General features: G+C 42.0%; 2 protein-coding genes and 1 long non-coding RNA gene across 5 annotated transcripts in view; 2 read left to right on the top strand and 1 right to left on the bottom strand.

Moving 5' to 3' along the window:
* The window catches only part of LOC129714657 (ceramide synthase 6-like), a 75,763-nt gene extending 69,913 nt beyond the window's left edge, over positions 1 to 5,850 (bottom strand). The window contains exon 1 of the mRNA XM_055664387.1: positions 5,681 to 5,850. Within this exon, the coding sequence (XP_055520362.1) occupies positions 5,681 to 5,850 (170 nt within the window). The remainder of the gene's footprint in view (positions 1 to 5,680) is intronic.
* A 63-nt stretch (positions 5,851 to 5,913) lies between these two features.
* LOC129714659 (uncharacterized) lies at positions 5,914 to 15,514 on the top strand. Its single transcript, XR_008726368.1, has 3 exons — positions 5,914 to 6,084; positions 8,182 to 8,292; positions 14,585 to 15,514. It is a non-coding gene; the product is annotated as an uncharacterized LOC129714659 (long non-coding RNA).
* Positions 15,515 to 19,845: 4,331 nt separating this feature from the next.
* Positions 19,846 to 22,764, top strand: part of LOC129714751 (STE20/SPS1-related proline-alanine-rich protein kinase-like) — a 42,783-nt gene continuing 39,864 nt past the window's right edge. For 2 of the 3 annotated variants that reach the window (XM_055664565.1, XM_055664562.1), the window contains exon 1: positions 19,846 to 20,383. In XM_055664565.1, the coding sequence (XP_055520540.1) occupies positions 20,146 to 20,383 (238 nt within the window). In that variant the 5' untranslated portion in view covers positions 19,846 to 20,145. The remainder of the gene's footprint in view (positions 20,384 to 22,764) is intronic. The other variant, XM_055664563.1, reaches the window with a different exon arrangement.

Raw genomic sequence — 22,764 nt, 5'->3', positions numbered from 1 at the left:
TACTTTCCCTTATATATTATAAAGCACTTAGTGCTGTAATTACAAAGCTATTGGGCAGTTACCCTTGCCTTTTACGTGACAATATTGCACTTTTATTATTGCCCGTATCTTGTTTACAAAACGTGATTGCAGTTCATGGATCATCTAAGATGACTGGAGCCACAAGTCAGTTGTTTTTCTATTTTTACATCCATAAACACAAGCAAGTGTTTCATCCATGTTCTAATATTTTCTCCCAATTCATTATTTGCCTGTGCAGTTTATAATTTCCCAACAGGTCAAGCCAGGCAAAGACTCACAAAAAGCTGGAGTAACTCAACAGGTCAGACAGCATCTCTGGAGAAAAGGAATAGATGACGTTTTGGGCAGAGACCCTTCTTCAGACTGAGAGTCAGGGGAAAGGGAAATGAGAGATATAGACAGTGATGTTGAGAGATATAGAACAAATGAATGAAAGATATGCAAAAAAGTAACAATGATAAAGGAAACAGGGCATTGTTAGCTGTTTGCATATCAAAGGTGAGAATCAGTACAGACAATGAGACTCAACAAGACAACTCTGAAGCTGGTAAGACGTTGGTGGGGGAAGGATGGAGAGAGAGGGAATGCAGGGGTTACTTGAAGTTAGATAAATCAAAAGTCATACCACTGGGGGTGTAAGCTGCCCAAGAGAAATATGAGATACTGTTCCTCCAATTTGTGTTTGGCCTCACTCTGACAATGGAGAAGGCCTAGGACAGAAAGGTCAGTGTGGGAATGGGAAGCGGAATGAAAATCTTTTGCAACCTCCAGCCCTTCCTCCAGCTCATAAAATCCAGCCGAAAATAGAAACCTGCTTATCAGAGAATCATCAGCCATTATTCCACAGCACATTAATTATTTGTTGCAATTCATTACTTCGTTACCAATTCGTCAGATTGGTGCTGCACAGAAATGGGTCCTTCCGCTACCTCATCCATGCAGGCCTTTTTGCACATCCATATCCTTCCCGTCCCGATGTGGGAGTTTGATCACCGGCTGCGGATGGTTCGACTCCCTCAAGTCGAGGAAAGAAGATAAGACTTTATTGCCTTCCATCAGAGTGGGGAATGTGGAGGAGCTGCTGTGGTTGATGTTTATGTCAATTTTTTTATGTAGTTGTGTGTCTTGTTGCTTTTTTGGTATGACTGTATGGCACACCAAATTCCTCGTATGTTGTAATTATGATGAAAACTCCAGTACATCAAATCAGAAAATGCTGAGAATACTCGGTATTGGCATATTATTGTCACGTGTACCGATGTACAGTGGAAACATATCTGTAGGCTTAGCAGCCTTTGTGCCAAGAGAAACAGGGCTATCGTTTTAGGTCAACAACCTTTTTTTTTTTTTTTTTTTAATTTTATTAGAAGTTAATACAGTACAAAACAATACAGTGGAACCTAATTTTAGGTGCCAACTATGTCATACCGTAATCCATTCTATGTACAACCTCTAGTTTTATGTTTTGAGAAGGAAGTAAGACAAGAAAAAGAAAACAATAGAAAGGGGAAAAAGTGGAAAAATAGATGATAGAGAATAGAAAAACGTGAAGTGTGTATATAAAAAAATGAAAAAGTGGGAAATAGAAATAGAAGAGAAGGCCCCTTAAAAGAGAATTTTTCAAATCTTTATTCGGAGATGTAGATTAGCATGAACTGAAATCAGCAATCTTTACGGATTGAAATCAGCAATCAGCTGCATCACATGATTCCAAAAAGTCGATGAAAGGAGACCAACTCCTTAAGAATTGGTCATATTTATCTATTAGTCGGAGTCTCATTTCTTCAAGGCGTGCTATGTCCATCATATTCTTAATCCACATTTTAACAGTTGGTATGGTTGTATTTTTCCAAAATTTAAGTATCAATTTCTTTCCAATTATTAACCCATAATTAAAAAAAACATTTTGGTCTTTATTTAAATTGGTATCTTCTCCTATTATTCCAAATATAATCCATTCCGTTTTGGGTTCTATTCTTGACTTGAAAAGCTTTGTAAATATATCAAATATATCACTCCAAAATGTATTCAACTTTGTACATCCTACAAATGAATGTGTTATATTAGCGTTTTGAAACATTTATCGCATCTGGGAGAGACGTTTGGATAACATTTATTCAACCTCGTTTTTGAATAATATAGTCTATGTAATAATTTGAATTGAATTAAATGATGTCTTGCATTAATAGAACAATTATGTGTGTTCATCAGATACTTTTCCCATCTATCCTTCGAGATCTTTATCATTAGCTCATGTTCCCACTCTTCTCTTAGTGCTTCTGTTGAGGGTAATTCTCTATTTAATATATTATTATAAAAGTATGATATTAGTTTTTGTGAATCAGCCTTAATATTCATTGCTTCTTCTAAAGGGTCTAAAAATATAGTTTGAAATCTATGTGTATATTTCTTCATAAAGTCACATATCTGTATATATTTAAAATATTATCCTTCAGTTTAAATTTTAATTTTAAATGTTGAAATGATAACATTTTGCCCAATTCATACATATCCCCTACTTTCCTAATCCCCAGTCTATCCCATTGTTGATATGTTTTGTCAATGAGAGATGGTTTGAATGCGGGGTTGTTCAATAGTGGGGTTAGTACTGATAGATTATTTAATTTCAAGGATACTTTTATTTGTTTCCAAATTCTTATTGTATTGTGAATAATTGGGTTCTTCTTATATATTATACTATTCAATTTTATCGGTGAGAGCAAGATCGTTCCTATATCGTGCGGATAGCACTCCTCTTTCTCCATTCTTATCCACTCCAACTGCTGAGTGGAACTATCCAACCAGTACATTATGTTCTTAATATGCACTGCCCAGTAGTAATACATAAAGTTAGGTCAACAACCTTTAATCAGAATAGTTCTAATATAGGGTCATTGCCCTGAAACAAACTCATTTTCTCTCTCCTTTGATGCCTGATTCAGAGTGTTTCCAGCATTTTCTGCTTGTAGCTCCGATTTTCAGCACCTACAGTTACTGTTTTTCAGAAATCTGTACATACCATTCTTTCTCATCAATCTACCTGAGAGCACTTCAAAAATTAAGACCTTTTGGAGACTGCATTTGATAATCGAATAGAAATGCAGTCCGACTACACACTTGGAAACAAGTGGAGAGCTCAAGTTCCTATCACCCCACTGACTCCTGGGACTCTTGGGCCCGTGGCAAAGTAGAGAAGGAGCATTTGAGATGGTATGGAGAACCAAGGCCCATGTTTCAGGTGAACAGAGACACCCTGGTTAAGCACACCACCATATAAACTAACCACCTCCCCTCCCCATCAGCCCGTACCTGCCCCATCTTTGGATGAGTCTGAAGTTTTTATATCATCTTCAGTGCAAACCAAGAACCAGCAGCAACACCATTTCTCACACCTTCAGTGTTAAAGTTCTCAGTAAAAAGTACAATGTTCTACAGATCAATACAATTCCAGTGATTTCTCAACTTTGGTCAGTGTGATACATTAGCCTCGACATCACTGCAGTCTTTTAAAAACCTACACAAAATATTGGTAGACCAGCTGGATGCAGGGGCTCCAAGAATGAAACCCATCCAGACTTTTGTCCCAAAAGGATCAACACAACATAAAATTAGTAGGACGCCACAAGGTTGCACTCTACAGATACTGCCTGACCCACCGAGTTACTCCAACACTGTATCCTTTTGGAATACTACTCAGGCTTACACCATCATGGTTTACCTAGAACAACTGATAACTTACTGTATCTGTGAAGACACACACCTCCAGATTCAGGGACTGTTTCTTCCCAGCTGTAATCAGGCAACTGAACCATCCTACCACAACTAGAGAGCAGTGCTGAACTACTATCTACCTCGTTGGTGACCCTCGGACCATCTTTGATCGGACTTTACCTTGCACTAAACGTTATTCCCTTACCCTGTATCCGTACACTGTGAATGGCTTGATCATGTATTGTCTTTCCGCTGACCAAAACCTAAACTAAACTGAAACTATATTCAATGGCTGTGTGGTTGAGTTTAACACGATGGTAAAGCTGCATCAAGAAAGAATTTCATGGTTCCCGTCCGGGTGCACATGACAATTAAAGTAGGTATGTTACAAAACTTACCTTCAGCGGCGCTGTAATTCTGCCACTGGCCGTGTGCGCGATTTTGGTGCGTTTGAGGGGGGGGGGGGGGGGGGGGGGGGGGGGGGGGGCGGGGTTTTAAAACGGGTTTTTTCCCCCGACCTGGTCCTGAATTATATTTGTTGGAGTGCAAGATTTTGCTAAAGAATTGTTCCTACGGCCGTTCTGTGTGTTTTTTTTTTTAAATTCACCCGACAGGTTAATCGCTGGAATGATTTTAAAGTCAGCTTCTGAAGCCGTCAATGCCGACAACTGGGACGGGTTTTATGGAGGAGCAGGTAAAAGAAAGTAGTTTATTTTTATGTATAAAAGTGTGTTTCTTAAGATGTATTCACATTTTAAGTTGCGAAACGGTGATTTTTCCCCCCAAAGAACCGGCTGTGTATTTGCTGCAGATATGGGGGTATAAATTCACCACAACCTCAACTTTCTAAATGGTCCCATTCCAGAAAATCCCACTTGCAAGCTGATTTAAATGGCCATTAATTTACAGGTATTAAACATTAAATTCCATCCATTTGGCCTATAAACCCATGACAATGAGATTTAACAATTATGTTATATTCTGAATTATTGTGTGAATGTTATTTGGACATTTAGGCTATTTAAAAATGTTAATCTATTCTTAAGAAATGGATAGATGTTTAGATCTAGTGATTGAATTTTGTAATTAGCTACAATTAGGTAACTAACTAATTATATGCTTTAATTTCAAGTCATCTAAGTAAGATTGTTTCATATTCGTTTCAGAATGCTTCAATCTATAATAACTGAACATTTATTTTTAAGAAAGTTATCGGCCTTTAAATGTTCTCGATCACCGCTTTTGTGTTAAGTCAATGGAAAAGCAATAGGGAACAAGATGCCAATTTCTGAGTATGAAAATGGCCATAACTTTTTTAATACTGAAGATATGAAAGTGAATTAGGTGTCAAATTAAACTTCTTTTTATGCTTTATCTGATGTGATAAAATCTCAAAATTTTGTAACATTGCTAATTAAAGACAACTCTCAGGATGTCATTGATGGAGGTGGCATGCATGGCAACCACACTTTTTGACAATTATTTGTATCACTACCGGAAATAAATACAAACACAACCGTTAACTTCTAGATTAGATATTTACCTTTACTAAAATTCACCGAGCTCTTAAGAGAGTGGATAATGATACCACTCGCTGACCACACTTGCGCCTCAGACCCGCCCATCGCTGGCTGACAGATAGCATCCGTGAGCGACAGCGCTCGAGCGTCAATGGAAAGCGCGGGTGCCACGTGCAGCTGACAACGGAGACGACCAGCAGACCAATCAACGCCCCCGGTACTGCGTCTTCTCTCTCCCCCCCTCCCCTCGTTGCCGCTTACCCCCCCCCCCCCCTCTCCGGCAGCGTGCAGCTGCGAGCAACGACTGATCTCGGCGGTCAACCACGATCTCTCCCGACCCCCCGACCCCCCCCCCCCCCCACAAACCGCCTAACTCAGCCCAAACCCTTCCTCCTTTACACCCCACAAGCAGCACCACAACCCCTCACCTCTCGAACGCCAAGCGGACGAAGAAGATGCCGATCGCCAGCGGGAAAGCGAAGTGCAAGTCGCTGGCCTGAGGGTATTCGGCGCCATCGGTATTCTTCAGGTCGGCCCAGGTGACGTTGTGAGGGAGCCAGAAGCGCTCGTTCCAGAACCAGGCTGAGAAGCCGGCCATGTTTGCGTGAAGGTGCTGGAGTTCGGAGCCCACTTCTTTCTGGCGCTCCGTCTCTCCCAAGCGGGGCGGCGCCGAGCCGTCTAATAACCACAGGCTGACGTCACCGTGAAGGGGGCCCGGCCCTTCTCAGTGAACGTCATCTCACACGAAAAGATGCCCTGTGGCGCTGCAATCCGCCACCCGCTGCAACATGCATCGCAGGAAGGTTTTAATGAGACTCCTGCCACATATTAGGTATGAGTTATCGAGTCGATCTGTCAAACAACGTTCCCACGGGACACTGACCCTCTCAGGACTTCGCTCAAATACAAGCATCCCAATAACCGACCAACCCCCCAAAGCAAAAGGCTGCAGACGCTGGCTATCTGAGGTAAAAACACAAAAGTCTGGAATACTCGACAGATCCAGGAGCATCTGTGGGAAACAGGGGTCACGCTTTCGATCCGTTCCTTGTTTGCAACACCCTCATGGCATTGCAATTCCGATGAAGCATCATTGGCTTGAAGCATGTCCACTGATGCTGCCTGTCCTGCCGAGCGTTTCCAGCACAGAATAATTGAGCTGCATAGCATGGAAACAGGCCTTTCGGTTGAATTTGACCCTGCCGACCATGTTGGCATTCTGGGCTCGTCTCATTTGGCCATGCCCCCTTAAACTGGCTCGAAGTGTATGCGTGTGGTACACCAGCTGCACAGCGGCTCAGAGGAAAGCGCTCCAGAGGGCCATTGACAACGCCCAGAGGATTGTCAGCTGCCCTCTCCTTACCTTGGAGGACTTACACAGTTCCCGCTGCACCAAAAAATCCCAGAGTATCATAAAGGACATTTCCCACCCCGGACACTCCCTGTTTGAACTGTTGCCGTCAGGCAGACGGTACAGATCTACAAGGGCAAGGACGAACAGACTAAAAAACAGTTTTTACCCCACTGCTATAAAAGCACTAAATGTAGCCGCCAAGGAACGCAGGGGCGAGACATACTAAGGGACTGTGGTACACTGTGAAATCGACAGAAGGATGGAGGGTTGGGTGTTTATGCGTGCTATTTTCGTGATATTTATTTTAGTTGTTTATCTTTTAATATTTTACCTTGTATGTATCGTTAGCTTTTAGAAATGTTTGAATGGTGCACTGACTGGCTGACATTTTTTAATTTTGTTGTACATGGTTCATGTTACAATGACAATAAAGAAACTATTCTATTCTATTCTAAGTGCTGGCTCGAAGGGCCGAATGGCCTCCTGCACCTATTTTCTATGTTTCTAAACCTTTCCTACCTGTATATCTGTCTAAATGTATATTGAAAGTGGTAATTTTATATACTTTCACAACTTCCTCTGGCAGATCATTCAGATTTGTACAGGGAGCATTTCAGTCTTATTTTGTGCTGGGGCTTATTAAATGTAGATTTAACCATAAAATTAAATGATACCCAATTAACAATGTCATGGAGCTTTCATTTCTGTAAAATACAGCATGAATTTCAGGGTCTTCCACACTGGTGACAAAAGCTTTCAAACGCACCAGAGACAACCGGAGATCAATTCATTTAAAGTAGTATCTCCAACTTCCATATTCTTTCCAAAACCCTTAAATGTATTGTCAATTCCCAAATCCATAAACTTCCATTCAGCAGCTCTGTGATTGAATCTCTCTAATTAGGCATCCACCCAATCATAGTACTTAAAAAGTCCCCTAGCGTCACAAGTTACGGTCTGTAATTGTGATAAATTATCCCTTCTCAATCATGTCAGCACAGGTGCAATCTTTGCCACAGTTCATGATAGAATGACAATTTAGGACAAATAAACTATTGATTTGTGTTATTCGTAGAGTCATACAGCATGGAAATTGGCCCAGCTTGCTCAAGGTACCGAAATACACGAGTCCCACCTGCCCACATTTGGCCCATATCCCTCTAAACCTTTCCTATCCGTGTCCTAATGCCCTTTAAATGTTGTTATAGTTTCTGCCTCAACTACCTTCTCTGGCAGCTCATTCCATACACCCACCACCCTCTTTGTGGAAAAAAGTGCCAGATAAAATAGAACGGGAAATATTCAGTCAAATCTCTCTTCCTGGCACTCTGTCTCACTGCCAGTGTGCTAAAGAACCATGTTCCTGTCACGAATCACCCTTTACAAACTGCTCTACATTTGTTCCCATATAATGATGCTTCTAGGAAGCCCCAGATATTGCTATGGTAAAGGTGCTTTACAAAATTGTTGTGCTATCTGCCATCTTGTCCTAAATGAGATGACATTTCCTCCAATTAACTTTTGAGAAAGACAACAACATTGTCTTTAGTTCTAACCACAAACTCTATTTTGTAGTCACCAATTCCAGCTCCTTCTCTGAAGATGGTTGGTTCCAAGACACTGCCCCGAGGAACTCTTCCAGAGATCTCTGGAGGTCGATGAGCACAGCCATCTTCTTTTATCAAGGTATGACTCTAGTTATTTGATCTAGATCTAGTTATTTGATCTAGTTAGTTTTCCCCTTGATGCCCATTGTCTTCAGTTTTACAGTGTTTCCATGAAACCGAGTTAACAGCATGGTTTTAGAGGTTGCCACTCTGCGGCTTAGGGAAATGCCATGAAAGAAGGAATGGGTGATCGCCAGGGAAGAAAGGCAGGGAGCCAGAGAAACCTCAGAGTGCATCTCACTCCCAAACCATTTTTTAACGTTAGAAAATGGTGAGGGTGAATGTGCCTCTGGGGAGAGCAGCTAGAGCCAAGGTGAAGGCACCGTGTGTGGATCAACTGCATGAGGGGAGTGGAGCAAGAGTTCAAGGGCACGCTAGTGGTGAGAGACTCAATCGTGAGGAGAAAAGACATGCGCTTCTGTTACCGCTGGCATGGGTCCAGGATGGTGCGTTACTTCCTTGGTACCAGGATCACGGACATCACTAAATGGCTGCAGGTTATTGTAAAGGGGAGAGTGGTTCACATTGATACTAAAGGCTTAGATAAAAAGAGAGATGAGGTCCTGTATTTTGACTTTTGACAATAGATTAAAAAACAGGATCTTACAAATTGGATGGATCGCACCTGAGCTAGAACAAGTCCCACATATTTGCAGGGAGGTTTGCTAGTGCTTTTGGGAAGGGTTTTAATTAATTTGGCTGGGGAACGGAACAGAATGTGGATGTGCAGTTGGGGAGGAGGGAATTGTGAAAGAAAAACTGTCAGTCCGGAATTGTAGAAGGCTAATACAATTTAGCCTTGCATTAGCCTGAGGAGGAATGCAAGGTTAAATTGCATCTATTTTAATACAAGGAGTCTGATAGGTAACACAGATGAACTGAAAGCATCGATTAGCACATGGGAATATGATATGGTTGCAATGACAGGGACATGGTTGAAAGAAGGGCAGGACTGGTAACTCAAAATTTCAGGCTATAGAAACATCAGGAGTGATAGTGTGGGGATGTAAAAGAGGAGATGGCATTGCAATATTAATTAAGGAGTCCATTACTGCAGTAATGAGGTAGGATATCCTAGAAGGCTCTTCAAATGAGACCATATGGTTGGAACTTAGAAACAAAAAGGGAATGATCACTTTGCTGTCCCCTTAACGTTCAACAGGATGAAAACGTTTATATGTAGGCAAATCACAGAGATTGTGTAAGAATAATAGCGTTATAGTAGCATAGGATTTTAATTTCTCGAACATTAACTGGTAACACTTTTAAAGGTATAGAACGGGTGAAATTTTAAAAATGCATCCAGAATAGATTTTTGAGCCGGTACATAGATAGTCCAACTGCAGAAGGGGCAGTACTGGACCTAATCTTAGGGAATGTAACCAGGCAAGTAGTCTGAGTATCAGTGGGAGAGTACAGTCGAAATAGTCACCATAACTTTGCAAGTCTTAAGGTAGTTATGAAAATGGATAAGGTTAGTCCAGAAATTAAAAATTTGGTGGGTGGTGGTTGATTTTGATTTCATAAGGCAGGACCGGACAAAAACAGACTGGGAGCAGCTACTGCAGCCAAATACTGCATTCAACAATTAAGAGTTGTTCAAATGTGAAATAGTGAGCGTTCAGGACCACTGTACTCCCTGAAAAGTAAAAGGTAACAAGAGAACCAGTCCTAGCAACCTTGGATATCAAGGGATATTGAGGGTTAAATAAAACTAAAGAAGGAAGTGTATTGCAGGCACAGAAAAGTGAAAATGGGGAAAGCCTGATCAAATCATAGAGTCATAAAGTGTGGAAACAGGCCCTTCGGTCCAACTTATCCACACCTACTAACATGCCCCATCTACACTAGTCCCACCTGCCTGTGTTTGGTCCATATCCCTCTAAACATATCCATGTATCTGTCTTAATACCTTTAAAACATTAGGATAGTACCTGGCTCAACTACCACCTCTGGCAACTCATTTCATACACCTAACACCCTTTGTATAAAAATAGTTGTCCCTCACATTAAATCTTCCCCCCTCACATTAAACGCAAACCAATTCCTCTACTCTGGGTAAAATACGCTGTGCATTGACCTTATCTATTTCTCTCATGATTTTGTACACCCCTGTAAGATCACCCATTATTCTCCTGTGCTCCAAGGAATAAAGTCATAACCAGCTCATCCTCTCCCTTTAGCTCAAGCCCTCGAATACTGGCAACATCCTTGCAAATCTTCTCTACATCCTTTCCAGCTTGACTACAGGGGAACTGTGGTAGAGTGAAGTCCATTGGGGGTCTAAAGGGCAATCTGCGTTTGGAACAAGAGAACAGAGGCAAGGAATTCAATTAATACTTCTCATCTGTATTCACTCTTTGGCTCCTCTATTCATTAGTTATTTTGTTATAGAAACATAGAAATTAGGTGCAGGAGTAGGCCATTCGGCCCTTCGAGCCTGCACCGCCATTCAATATGATCATGGCTGATCATCCAACTCAGTATCCCGTACCTGCCTTCTCTCCATACCCCCTGATCCCCTTAGCCAGAAGGGCCACATCTAACTCCCTCTTAAATATAGCCAATGAACTGGCCTCAACTACCCTCTGTGGCAGAGAGTTCCAGAGATTCACCACTCTCTGTGTGAAAAAAGTTCTTCTCATCTCGGTTTTAAAGGATTTCCCCCTTATCCTTAAGCTGTGACCCCTTGTCCTGGACTTCCCCAACATCGGGAACAATCTTCCTGCATCTAGCCTGTCCAACCCCTTAAGAATTTTGTAAGTTTCTATAAGATCCCCTCTCAATCTCCTAAATTCTAGAGAGTATAAACCAAGTCTATCCAGTCTTTCTTCATAAGACAGTCCTGACATCCCAGGAATCAGTCTGGTGAACCTTCTCTGCACTCCCTCTATGGCAATAATGTCCTTCCTCAGATTTGGAGACCAAAACTGTACGCAATTATAGAACAAATGATATCAGAAGAGTGTTAATGTAATGGACATTTGACATTGGAGGTACAAAACTATAGGAACATAAGCAACACCATCCAATCTGCCTGCTCTCAAACATCAAAAACATGATGGAAGGTGTAATTGACAGTGCTCCCACTTACTCATCAATAACTCACTCACCGAGGACCAGTCTGTTCCTGACCTCATCAAAGCCTTGGCCCAAACATGGACCAAAGAGCTAAATTCCACAGTTGAGGTAAAATTGACATCAATTGCCTTTGATATCGAGGAAGGATTTGACCCAGTGTGGCATCAAGAAGCTCTGGTAAAACTGAAGTTAATCGGCATTAAAGGGAACATTTTCCAATGGCTGGAGTCATATTTTGCACAAATATTAATAGTTGTGTTTGTTGGAGGTACAAAACTATAAGAACATAATAATTATCATAGAATGATAGCAGCAGGTTCAATTCACAGGGATGGAAGCTCAGAAAAAGATGAGGCATTAAATACTTCATATTAGTTTATGTGGAGAGTTGGCTTTAAGTGTGAAACTATAACGCTTTTCGGGAATTTTAATGCTATCATATGTTGCTCCTATGTAACATGGAAGTATTTTGGCCAATCATCATTTTAAGTAGTGAAGTAAACTTGCCTTATAAATGGCATTGCACCTCTTTGAAGCATCTCAAATGCCTCCCCGTATAATGGAGCCTGATTGCACTTGCCTTCAATAGTTGCTGCCTCTGGACCAGCCACATAAATGCTGTGACTCCCAAGAGCAGGTCACACACTGGGTATTCTGCGGCAGGTGACTCACGTCCTGACATTCCGTGGCCTTTCTATCTTCTGTACGGCACAAGTCAGAAGCGTATTGGAATATCCTCTACTTGTCTGGATGAACGCAGCTCCAACATACTTAAGAAGCTTAATATCATGCAGCCTGCTTGATTGGCACCCCATCCGCCACCCTCAACATTTATTCCCTCCACCACTGGCACGCTGCGGTTGCAAGACGCAAACCAGTCACTTCTTCCACCAAGGACAGGGGCAGCAAGCACAAGGCAACACTGCCACCTGCAGGTTTCTTTCCAAGCGGCACCTTGTCCTGACCTGGAAATATATTGCTGTTCTTTGATCATCACTGGGTCCAACTCTCTGCCTGACACCACTATGAGTGCATCTTCACCAGAATTACTGCATCGGTTCAAGAAGATAGCTCACCATCACCTTCTCAAGGGCAATTAGATGTGAGCATAAAATGCTGGCCCTACCAATGATGCCCATGTTACAAAAAGTGAATTAAATCATAATAGTCCCATTGGATCTAACAGACTGACAAGCTGTGCCTTGGTTTAGCATCTGAGCCACAGTACCTTCAAAGGTGCACGCTCCCTCAGTATGGTACTGAAATGTTGGTCGAGTTTTTTTTGCTCGATTCCCTAGCGCTGAACTTGAATGTACAACCTTCTGACTCAGCAGCAAGGGGACTACAATGTGAGCTGACCTGATATGCCAACAACATAGCACATGTTGATGAATAAATGGAAATGAGTTGTTGACAGCATATTGTTTGCCTCAGGACTCCTCTCCCCCATTCCGCAAACTGGTTTGTGGTTTAGAAACATAGAAAATAGGTGCCGGAGTAGGCCATTCGGCCCTTTGGGCCAGCCATTCAATGTGGTCATGGCTGATCATCCAAAATCAGTACCCCGTTCCGGCTTTTTCCCCATATCCCTTGATTCCCTTAGCCCGAAGAGCTAAATCTAACTCTCTTGAAAACATCCAGTGAATTGGCTTCCACTGCCTTCTGTGGCAGAGAATTCCACAGATTCACAACTCTCTGGGTGAAAAAGTTTTCCCTCATCTCAGTTTAAATCCAAATCAAATCCAAGATTGACTTGAAAACTATCCCCTTTATCTTTAATACTTTGCAGTATCTCACAGAATATTCAAAACTATTATCAAAGAAATAGCAACCATTTGTTGCAGGATATATTAAGAGAGAGAAAGCTTTCAGCACTGCCTTGTATAACCAGCATGCATCTTAAACAATTCAGCAGTATTGGTAGAAACCCAAGATGTAATAAGCCCTGCCCTGAAATAAACAGCTCAATTTCCATAATCTTTACAATACAATTTGAGAAATTGGCATGATGTGTGATACAGAGCAGATATTAATATTTTTCTTCCCTCTCAGAGGTATCGCCCAATACTACACTTTACTGCACTTCCATTTGTGCTCACAGTCCATTGTACCATACCCAAACACAAATTCATCATGTATGAATCTTGACAGTCATACTCAGGGAGCTGTTGGATCACAATTTTGTCCGCAGTGAATGATACTGTCTTCTGCCAGTAGAGGGGTGAATTATAAGCTGGCCAAAACCCTCCTCCCATACTGTGAATTACTGAGGGGCAATGATCACCCTGTTATGTTCTACCTCTCTGGTTGCATTTATTCACTGGCTAAACTTACTGAGCAATTAAAAGAGCTGATTTACAGTTTGAATGTAGAAAATATATTGCCATGGAGATTTATTAGCATCTAACTTCCTTCTTTTGCATAATTAGAGCCAATTTATTTTATGTGTCAGTTTCCTCTGCTCTCCTGCTGCTCCCCTCCACACCCCAACCCCACAGGCACTCCCCCATCTTACAACATACAGTTTTCTTGCCAAATATAACATTCTAGCAACATTCCCTTATTCATTAAGAAGGTACAGCAACTAGATCATGATGAATATAACGATTCTGGCGTTTAGGTGGAGTGAGATTTTTCACCATGGTTTCCAGGCATGCGATTAAACATAATAAACATGTTTTACTGACAGCTTCTAGTGAAACAGAGGGGTATCCAGCCTCTCCTTATAAGTAAAGCCTTCCATTCCAGGCAACATTCTGGTGAATCTCTTCTGCACTTTCTATTGCTACCACATCTTTTCTGTAGTGTGGCAACTAGAACTGTACATTATACTCTGTGCAGTCTGACCAATGTTTCATACAGCTCCATGACATCCCAACTCTTATACTTAATGCCTCAGCCTATGAAGGCAAGCCTGCTTCTATGACTCCATCCACTTGTGTCACCATTTTCAAAGAGCTATGAACTTGCACCTCAAGCCTCTCTGTACATCAACACTCCTGAGATCCCTGGCATTTGCTGTATATTTCCTGTCAGTACTTGATATCTCAAAATGTATTACCTGTTATTAACCAGTATAAAATCCTATATTTGGAGCAGAGATTAAAGACTTCAGAAGGTCGCTGAACAACACCTTGGGGAGTCACCAATATGACAATGAGAATGTAAATTTTTGCGAAATAAATGTTTTCAACATTATCTAAAGTGGTGATGAACTGATTCGCTTTCAGAGGAACTGCAAATAGAACTGAAGATTGCACAATATTTGAGTCATGGAGAGATACAGTGTGGAACCGGGCCCTTTGACCTACTGAGTCCATGCTGACCACCAAGCACCCACTTACTCATGAACACCCACTCGTTTAACCTTATGAATGAGAGAAGGTAATTGAGGAAGCAGCTGTAGACAGTTGACCTCAGAACCCTGCCCTGAGGTGCGCCTGCTACAATGTCCTGGATCTTAGATAATTGCCTCAAACAAGTACAACCATCTTTATATAGGAGAGGTACGACCCCATCTGGTGGAGAGTTTTGACTGGCTGGTTTCCATTGACTTCAACTTCACTGGAGCTCCTTGATGCCACACGCTTAGTCAAATGCTGCCTTGATATCAGGGCCTCTGTCTCTGAACGTTTGAGCAAAAAACAAAGTGATGAAGGCACTTAGTGGATCAGGTATCATCTGTGGGGGGAATGAATTGATGCTGTTTTGGATCGGGACCCTTCTCAGATAGGCCCAGACTCTGAGCTTTTGTCCAGTAAGTAAGCTATAGTTGACATTTAAAGGATGACTATATAGAGTTTGTACATCATAGAAACCTCATCCTTCAACCCACCGTGTCTATGTTGACCACCATGTTCATCTATATTAATACCAATTGCCTGCATTAATTCCATATCAGTCCTTGCTCATTCAAGTACCTATTCAGATGCCTCTTAAAGGATGGTACTGTTCCTGCCTCCATCACTTACTCTGGCAGCTCATTCCAGTTACCAACTAATCTGTGTGAAAACCCTACACCTCAGATTCCTTTTAAGTTTCCTACCTTCCACTTTAAACGTATGGGTCTCTAGCTTCAGATATTTCGACCATGCAAAATAAACTCTGGTTTCTCATAATTTTAGATACCTCTTTAGTACCATCTCTCAGCTTCTTTCATACCAGGGTAAAAAGACCCAGCCTATCCAATCTCTCCTTACAACTCAAGTCCTCCAACCCAACTTGCCCACACCGACCAACATGTCCCATCTATACTAGTCCCACCTGCCTGCGTTTGGCACAAATCCCTCTAAACCTGTCCTATCCATGTTCCTGTCTAAATGTTTCTTAAACGTTACGATAGTACCTGCCTCAACTACCATCTCCAGCAGCTTGTTCTATACACCCACCACTCTATATGTGAAAAAGTTACCCCTCAGGTTCCTATTAAATCTTTCCCCCATCACCTTAAATCTATGTCAAAATACAATAAAGTCTTGTCAGAAAACAATAAAGCAAAATGGGGGGAGCTTCATACCTGACTATGTTATCTGAACTGTGAATACAGTACCTGACATTCACTGCCAAACCATCTTGTTAATCTGCTAATTTGACAAGTTCAAAATGTACCAATTATAACTTAATCCAAAATGCCAACACGGATTTTGGTATTTGTGTTCTGGCAATGATATGGTGCATTAGCCACATTCTGTAGCACTGTTTTTAAACAGCTCAGCATGGCTCCATTTTGTATTTATAATTCACAATAAACTGTAGTGCAGGCAAAAAACATTTTCACATATTTCTCTTTGTATGCTTCCAGAGTGAAAATTATAAATCAAAAATTGGTCAATGGATTAAGTTAAAAGAACAAAACATTTCTGTTTTTGCCAAACAGCAAATGGTTCCATCAGCCAGTTTGTATTGTATTGCACTTGTTCAAGGATGTGCATATCCTGCCCTGTTGTTTGTGACACATCCTGTAATGTCCTAGTTTTATACAACCACAATTTGATTAAAAAAGTTGTTAATGTAAAACCATAAGAACGATCCATAGTGCTTCAGTGTGATAACTACTTCTAGTATGCGGCGCTGAAGGAGACAAAAGAACGGCTACATCAAATAATAAAATTGATTTACTTTTTATCAATTTTGGTTAAGTGACATTAAGTTAATCAACCGACAAAGGAGTTTATTACTAAGTAATTCAAGCTCAAATTCATTTTCACACCTGATATTAATTCAATTGATGGGTCTTTGACCACATAATAACCCTTTGAAACAAAGGTTCAACTTGATCTAAAATTTAATTTCACTCATTACAAGTGCGAGGAAAAAAAATCATACATATAAATTGATATTTCTCCAGCAGTGTGTAAAGAAGTTACCCCTCAGCTTCCTATTAAATCTTTCTCCCCTCACCTTAAACCTATGTTCTGTTGTTCTTGATTCCCCTACTCTGGGGAAAAGACTCTGCATTTACCCAATCTATTCCTCTCGTGATTGCTCAACCCCAGCTATTTACAATATATATTAATGATCTGGATGAGGGAATTGAATGCAACATCTTCAAGTTTGCGGATGACACGAAGCTGGGGGGCAGTGTTAGCTGTGAGAAGGATGCTAGGATGCAAGGTGACTTGGATAGGTTGGGTTAGTGGGCAAATGTATGGCAGATACAGTATAATGTGGATAACTGTGAGGTTATCCACTTTGGTGGCAAAAACAGGAAAGTAGACTATTATCTGAATGGTGGCCAATTAGGAAAAGGGGAGATGCAACGAGACCTGGGTGTCATGGTACACCAGTCATTGAAAGTAGGCATGCAGGTGCAGCAGGCAGTGAAGAAAGCAAATGGTATGTTAGCATTCATAGCAAAAGGATTTGAGTATAAGAGCAGGGAGGTTCTACTGCAGTTGTACAGGGTCTTGGTGAGACCACACCTGGAGTATTGCGTACAGTTTTGGTCTCCTAATCTGAGGAAAGACATTCTTGCCATAGAGGGAGTACAGAGAAGGTTGCCCAGACTGATTCCTGGGATGGCAGGACTTTCACATGAAGAAAGACTGGATAGACTCGGCTTGTACACGCTAGAATTTAGAAGATTGAGGGGGGATCTTATAGAAACTTACAAAATTCTTAAGGGGTTGGACAGGCTAGATGCAGGAAGATTATTCCCGATGTTGGGGAAATCCAGAACAAGGGGACACAGTTTAAGGATAAGAGGGAAGTATTTTAGGACCGAGATGAGAAAATCATTTTTTACCCAGAGAGTGGTGAATCTGTGGAATTCTCTGCCACAGAAGGTAGTTGAGGCCTACCAAGTTCATTGGCTAGATTTAAGAGGGAGTTAGATGTGGCCCTTGTGGCTAAAGGGATCAGGGGGTATGGAGAGAAGGCAGGTATGGGATATTGATTTGGATGATCAGCCATGATCATATTGAATGGCGGTGCAGGCTCGAAGGTCCGAATAGCCTACTCCTGCACCTATTTTCTATGTTTCTATATAGCTCAGGCCCTTGAGAGGTCAGTTCAAGAATCTGATAATGGTGGGAAAGAGGCTGTTCTTGAATCTGGTGGTACGTTTCAACCTTTTGTATCTTCTACATGACAGGAGAGGGGAGAAGAGAATGACTGGGGTGTGAGCGGTCCATGATGTAGGCTGTTTTCCTGAGGCAGTGTGAAACATAGATGGAGCCAATGGAGGGGGGAGGCTGCTTTGTATGATAGACTGTCGTTCACAACTCTGCAATTTCTTGTCGTTTTGGGCAGAGCATTTGCCATACAAAGCTGTGATGTATCCTGATAGGATGCTTTCTATGGTGCATCTGTAGAAACTGATGAGTCATTGGAGACATGTCGAATTTCTTTCATCTTCTGAGGAAGTAGAGACGTTGGTGTGCTTTCTTAGGTGTTATCAATGTGGTTGGACCAGGTCACATTGTTGGTGAAATTTACATTTAGGAACTTGAAACATATTCACCTCCACTTTAGACCCATTAATAAAGACTGGGGTGAGTAGTCCACTCCATTTCTGGAAGTCAATGACCAGTCCTTTATTTTGATGACATTAAGAGGGAGGTTATTGTCCTGATACCATGCTCCTCAGCTCTCTATCACCCTTCTATATACGTCCACCCCAGGTCCACCACAGCAAGAACATGGCAGTTACCACATTGGCGGCACAATGACACAGCGGTATAGTTGCTGCCTTACAGCGTCAGAGGCCCAGGTGCGATCCTGATTACGTGTGGAGTTTGCACGTTCTCCCTGTGACCGTATGGGTTTTCTCAGGGTGCTCCGGTTTTCTCCCACAATCCAAAGTACAGGTTTGTAGGTTAATTGGCTTCTGTAATTGTAAAAATTGTCCCTATTGTGTAGGATAGCGCTAGTGTATAGATCACTGGTCGGCTGTATGTCTAAAGTCTAAAGTAAAGAAGCCTGCAGTCCTGCAGTGCTCGCAAATCCATTCCACCGGTCTCATATGTACACGTTGTACGTTAGTCAGGAGTTTGTAACCTAGGGAGGACCTATATTATTTCAATGGAAATCAAATCACTACAAATACTTCGAAATCTAAATGAAAATGAACCTGGCACAAAGCCATGCTGACTATCCCTATTCTGCCCTCGCCTTTCAAAATGCATGTAGACCTTGTCTCTCAGAAGCCTTTCCAGTCACATATCCACCATAGTTGTGAGGTTTACAGGTCTGTAGTTCCAAGACTTTTTCTTGTAGCCTTTCTTAAATAGATATCCGCTGCTTCTACAGAAATGCAAGACTAGCTAGATGTAAAAACAAGTAACTGCAGATGCTGCCTTACCCAAAATGACATAAATAACTTGAGTAACTCAGCGAGTCAAGCAGCATCTCTGGAGAACAAGGCCAGGTGACGTTTCGGGTCGGGACCCTTCTGCAAGGCTATCTTGTACTTGTGATTTTTTAAAACACTAATGGGCGAGTTTCCCGTCCGGTCCCCTTTGTAAGTGTAAGTTTGGACAGGGGACACTTACACCTGTTCCAGGCCCCGCGCCGAAGGTTTTGAATATTCAGAGCGGTGCTGAGTTCCTGCCAATGTGCCTGGTCCGTTCGATCAGTCGGAGAAACGGGGAGGAGGAGAATGATCGTGATCCCAGGGGCAGGACGGGTGTCACTGGTGGCTCTGACAGACAGAAAGAAAGATTTCCGTTTGGAAATGCCAACCACCTGCCTTCCCGGGAGCAACTGCCTGCCCGGGGCTAAAGATAGATGTTTGACGTTTCAATATCCCCTTACGTCTCCCTAGAAACCAAGGGACGCCGGACAACAAAAAAACGCTGCCCTCTGCCGCTGATGCTTTGCTGCAAAGACCAGGAAATAAAACATGGGAGTGATAATGTCCCCCCATTATTCTTATCTCGCTTCAACACGGCGGGCACTCACGTCTCACTTACACGCACACACACGCACACGCACATACACACATACACACACATATACATACACATACACACACACACACACACACACATACACACACACACACACACACAATATATAGCGCCAGGAGGGGCGGAGCCCAAGGAACCGCGAGTCCGGCCTGTGTTTCCTCCCTTACCGAGTGGAAAGAGGGAGAGAGAGGGAGACTGCGGGGGGAAATGAGGCCTAATGACATTTGTTGTGCTTTCAGGGACACCTCTTATCGCGATGTGGACATTCGCACCAACGGGACCCAGCGTCCTGTGCCACCTCACAGGCGGGCGTTGCACGAACCATTGTTAGTTTTAGAGAAATATAACAATGGCAAACTTGTCGATTATACGACTGAGTGACAATGAAAGACTTGTTATGTATGTGTGAAAATAGTGACGAGCAGTTAGCGAAACGGTCCCTGTTCTCATATTGTGAGCTGTGTGTATGCGTGTGTGTCTGTGTATATATAAAGTTGCTGAGCGCTCTGTCCACAGCTGCCTCTCGCCGCATTGTGACTAACAGCATCATGGCGGAAGAGCTGCTCGCCGGGTCCCAGTGGCCAAATTCAAGAGATGCCTATGAGCTTCAGGAAATCATCGGTCAGTCTCTTCCTAATCATTTTAAGTAAAGGTGATGGATCTAAATAAATGTAACGATCGCAATGGCATAGGAAATAATCCTTCCCTTGATTGTTTTTTGTAGTTCAATTTCAGTCTAGTATGTGCGGCATTATTAATTCTGAGCGATTTCAATCTTTGCATGTGCCCAGCCTGCACTATTAACTGGGTGCAGACGGACTGCGTCTTATTTTATTTAAAAAAAAACTGGCGCAGTTTTTCATGACATGTCAAAACAACAACAAAAAACAAATCGTCTTTCTTTCTGATTTACATGCTGCAAATGTTCTGATTTATAAATGCATGTTTCGGGGTCGGGAATATGCAACAGAGTATGTTTCGCCCGGCTGTTTTCATTTTCCTCTCGGACTGGTTGATCCGGGTTCTGCAGTAATGAATGAAAGTTAAATATATTGAAAGTGGTTCTGATGACAATCTGTCTGCCAGCCCCCTCTTGACATGTTTGCAAAGCCGCGACGCTGCTACATCATGTCAAACGGGATGCCCTGTAATAATATTTTATACTTGAAGGTTTTCTAATATATATATATATATATATATATATATATATATATATATAGTGAAATGGCAGCTGATGCCCGCCACCATACGAAACGTAAGTATTTATATAAATCACAAAGTAATTCATCAGGGTTGTGGGGGGTGGGGTCAGGTGGTCTCACGGCAAATTTGCATGAGGCAGAAAGTAAAAAGGGCGAGATTGTTTGTACTCGTTGGTGAATCGGTAAAGAAGGGGCCGCGGCCTCGGAGTTGTCTAACTTTCTTCTTCAGGCGATAATTTCTTTGCACACAGCGAGTTGTCAGGGCGTGGAACAGTTTGCCACATGTAGCTACTGTCGCAGAGAAGTTTGAAAAGCAATTGAAAGTTTATGAACAAAAATATTAAACAAAGTAAATGAGGCAAGAACAAGTGGATGGGAATGGACAACTCCAATAGCGAGCCAGCACAGATTTGATGGACTGAATGGCCTCATTCTGTACTCTAAGATTGTTGATTCTTTAATTTGAGATAGGAATGCATGATACAAAATGTGACAGGGATTTAAATTGCCACCATGGAAGAACAAATAATCTAACCCCTTGGGGCACAGAGATGTTGCCTGGCCTACTGAGTTACTCCAGGACTTTGTGTCCTTTTGTGTAAACCAGCATCTGCAGTTCCTTGTTTCTAAAATCTAACCCCTTGTCTCTTTTTCCCTCATAAAAGAGTTAACTTAACTTGGTACCAACACACTTTCTTAGTGTTCAGACCTTGTTTTATTGCATTTGTCATTTTCTATGTAATGGTTGGCATCAAATGTTTCTGATTAACAACATTTTCATTCAGAGGTAAGGTTGATTTCGTTACCAGCTCTGCAGACTAAACAATCACAGTTTCAAAAGCTGTTTTGTATTGTGTTGGGTGTCCTCAGGTGGAATAGTTGCAAAGTGACAATGGACCAGTGGTCACTATACAGTTTCACTTTGGATGGTAACAGTATTGCGTCTGGTTAGGACCCTCCTCATTACCGAACATTGACCCGATATTATTGTTTTATAATCAGATATGATAGCGCTACTGGATCTCAGCAGAATGAATCTCTTGGCGTGTTCGAGAGAGCTGCACAAAAAAAAAAATCAGGTGTAGTACCACCTCACCTGTACTGTTAAAACTGTAAGAAAAGGCAGTGATTTGGTTGGTGGCATAATTGTACAGGTGAACATGTCTATCATGGCACAATTGTAAACCTGTCTCTAAAATAAAACTGTTGAGTAAAAATAGTAGATTATGGAAGCTTGGACAGTTTAATGGATCTATCTTCTGTGTGAAATGTTTCACACAGCTGACGGGTTAGTGTTTCGGAGCAGGTTTCTCCAGACTTCTTCAGAAGCCAATTAAGTCTGCCAGAGACTAGCCACTACCAGTGACTTCACCCTGTAGCGTGTCAGCATGATTTTGCACAAAGCTGGATAAAGCCTCATATTGGGCCTCGGATCAAAATCAATACATTCAATTTTCAGTTCCTTTCACTACTTGTCTCTGAAAGATGCTGACCCAGGCTGAGGGTGGGTTTCTTTGCACTGAGGTATTCTTTAATGTAATGTCAGTTGTGGAGTTTAAGAAGGCTGTGGAGAGGGAAAATTACAACCAAGTTTTAGCCGAACCCACATTTCCCCTCCACCAATATGCAAGAGGCTCTGACTAACAGCCAGAGGTGGGAGTGGAGTGTGGGTTGCACACTCACTAGTCCATGGGTGCTGATACCAATTGGAGTGCCCATTTGCTGCCCAGGCTGAGATCAGTTTACCTGGTATGGGGCAGGTATCAGTTTTAACAGTACAGGTATGGGTGAGATTAATGT

This window comes from Leucoraja erinacea, chromosome 40 (genome assembly GCF_028641065.1).
Source record: "Leucoraja erinacea ecotype New England chromosome 40, Leri_hhj_1, whole genome shotgun sequence".
NCBI lineage: Eukaryota > Metazoa > Chordata > Chondrichthyes > Rajiformes > Rajidae > Leucoraja > Leucoraja erinaceus.
This window is presented reverse-complemented; position numbering and strand designations above follow the sequence as displayed.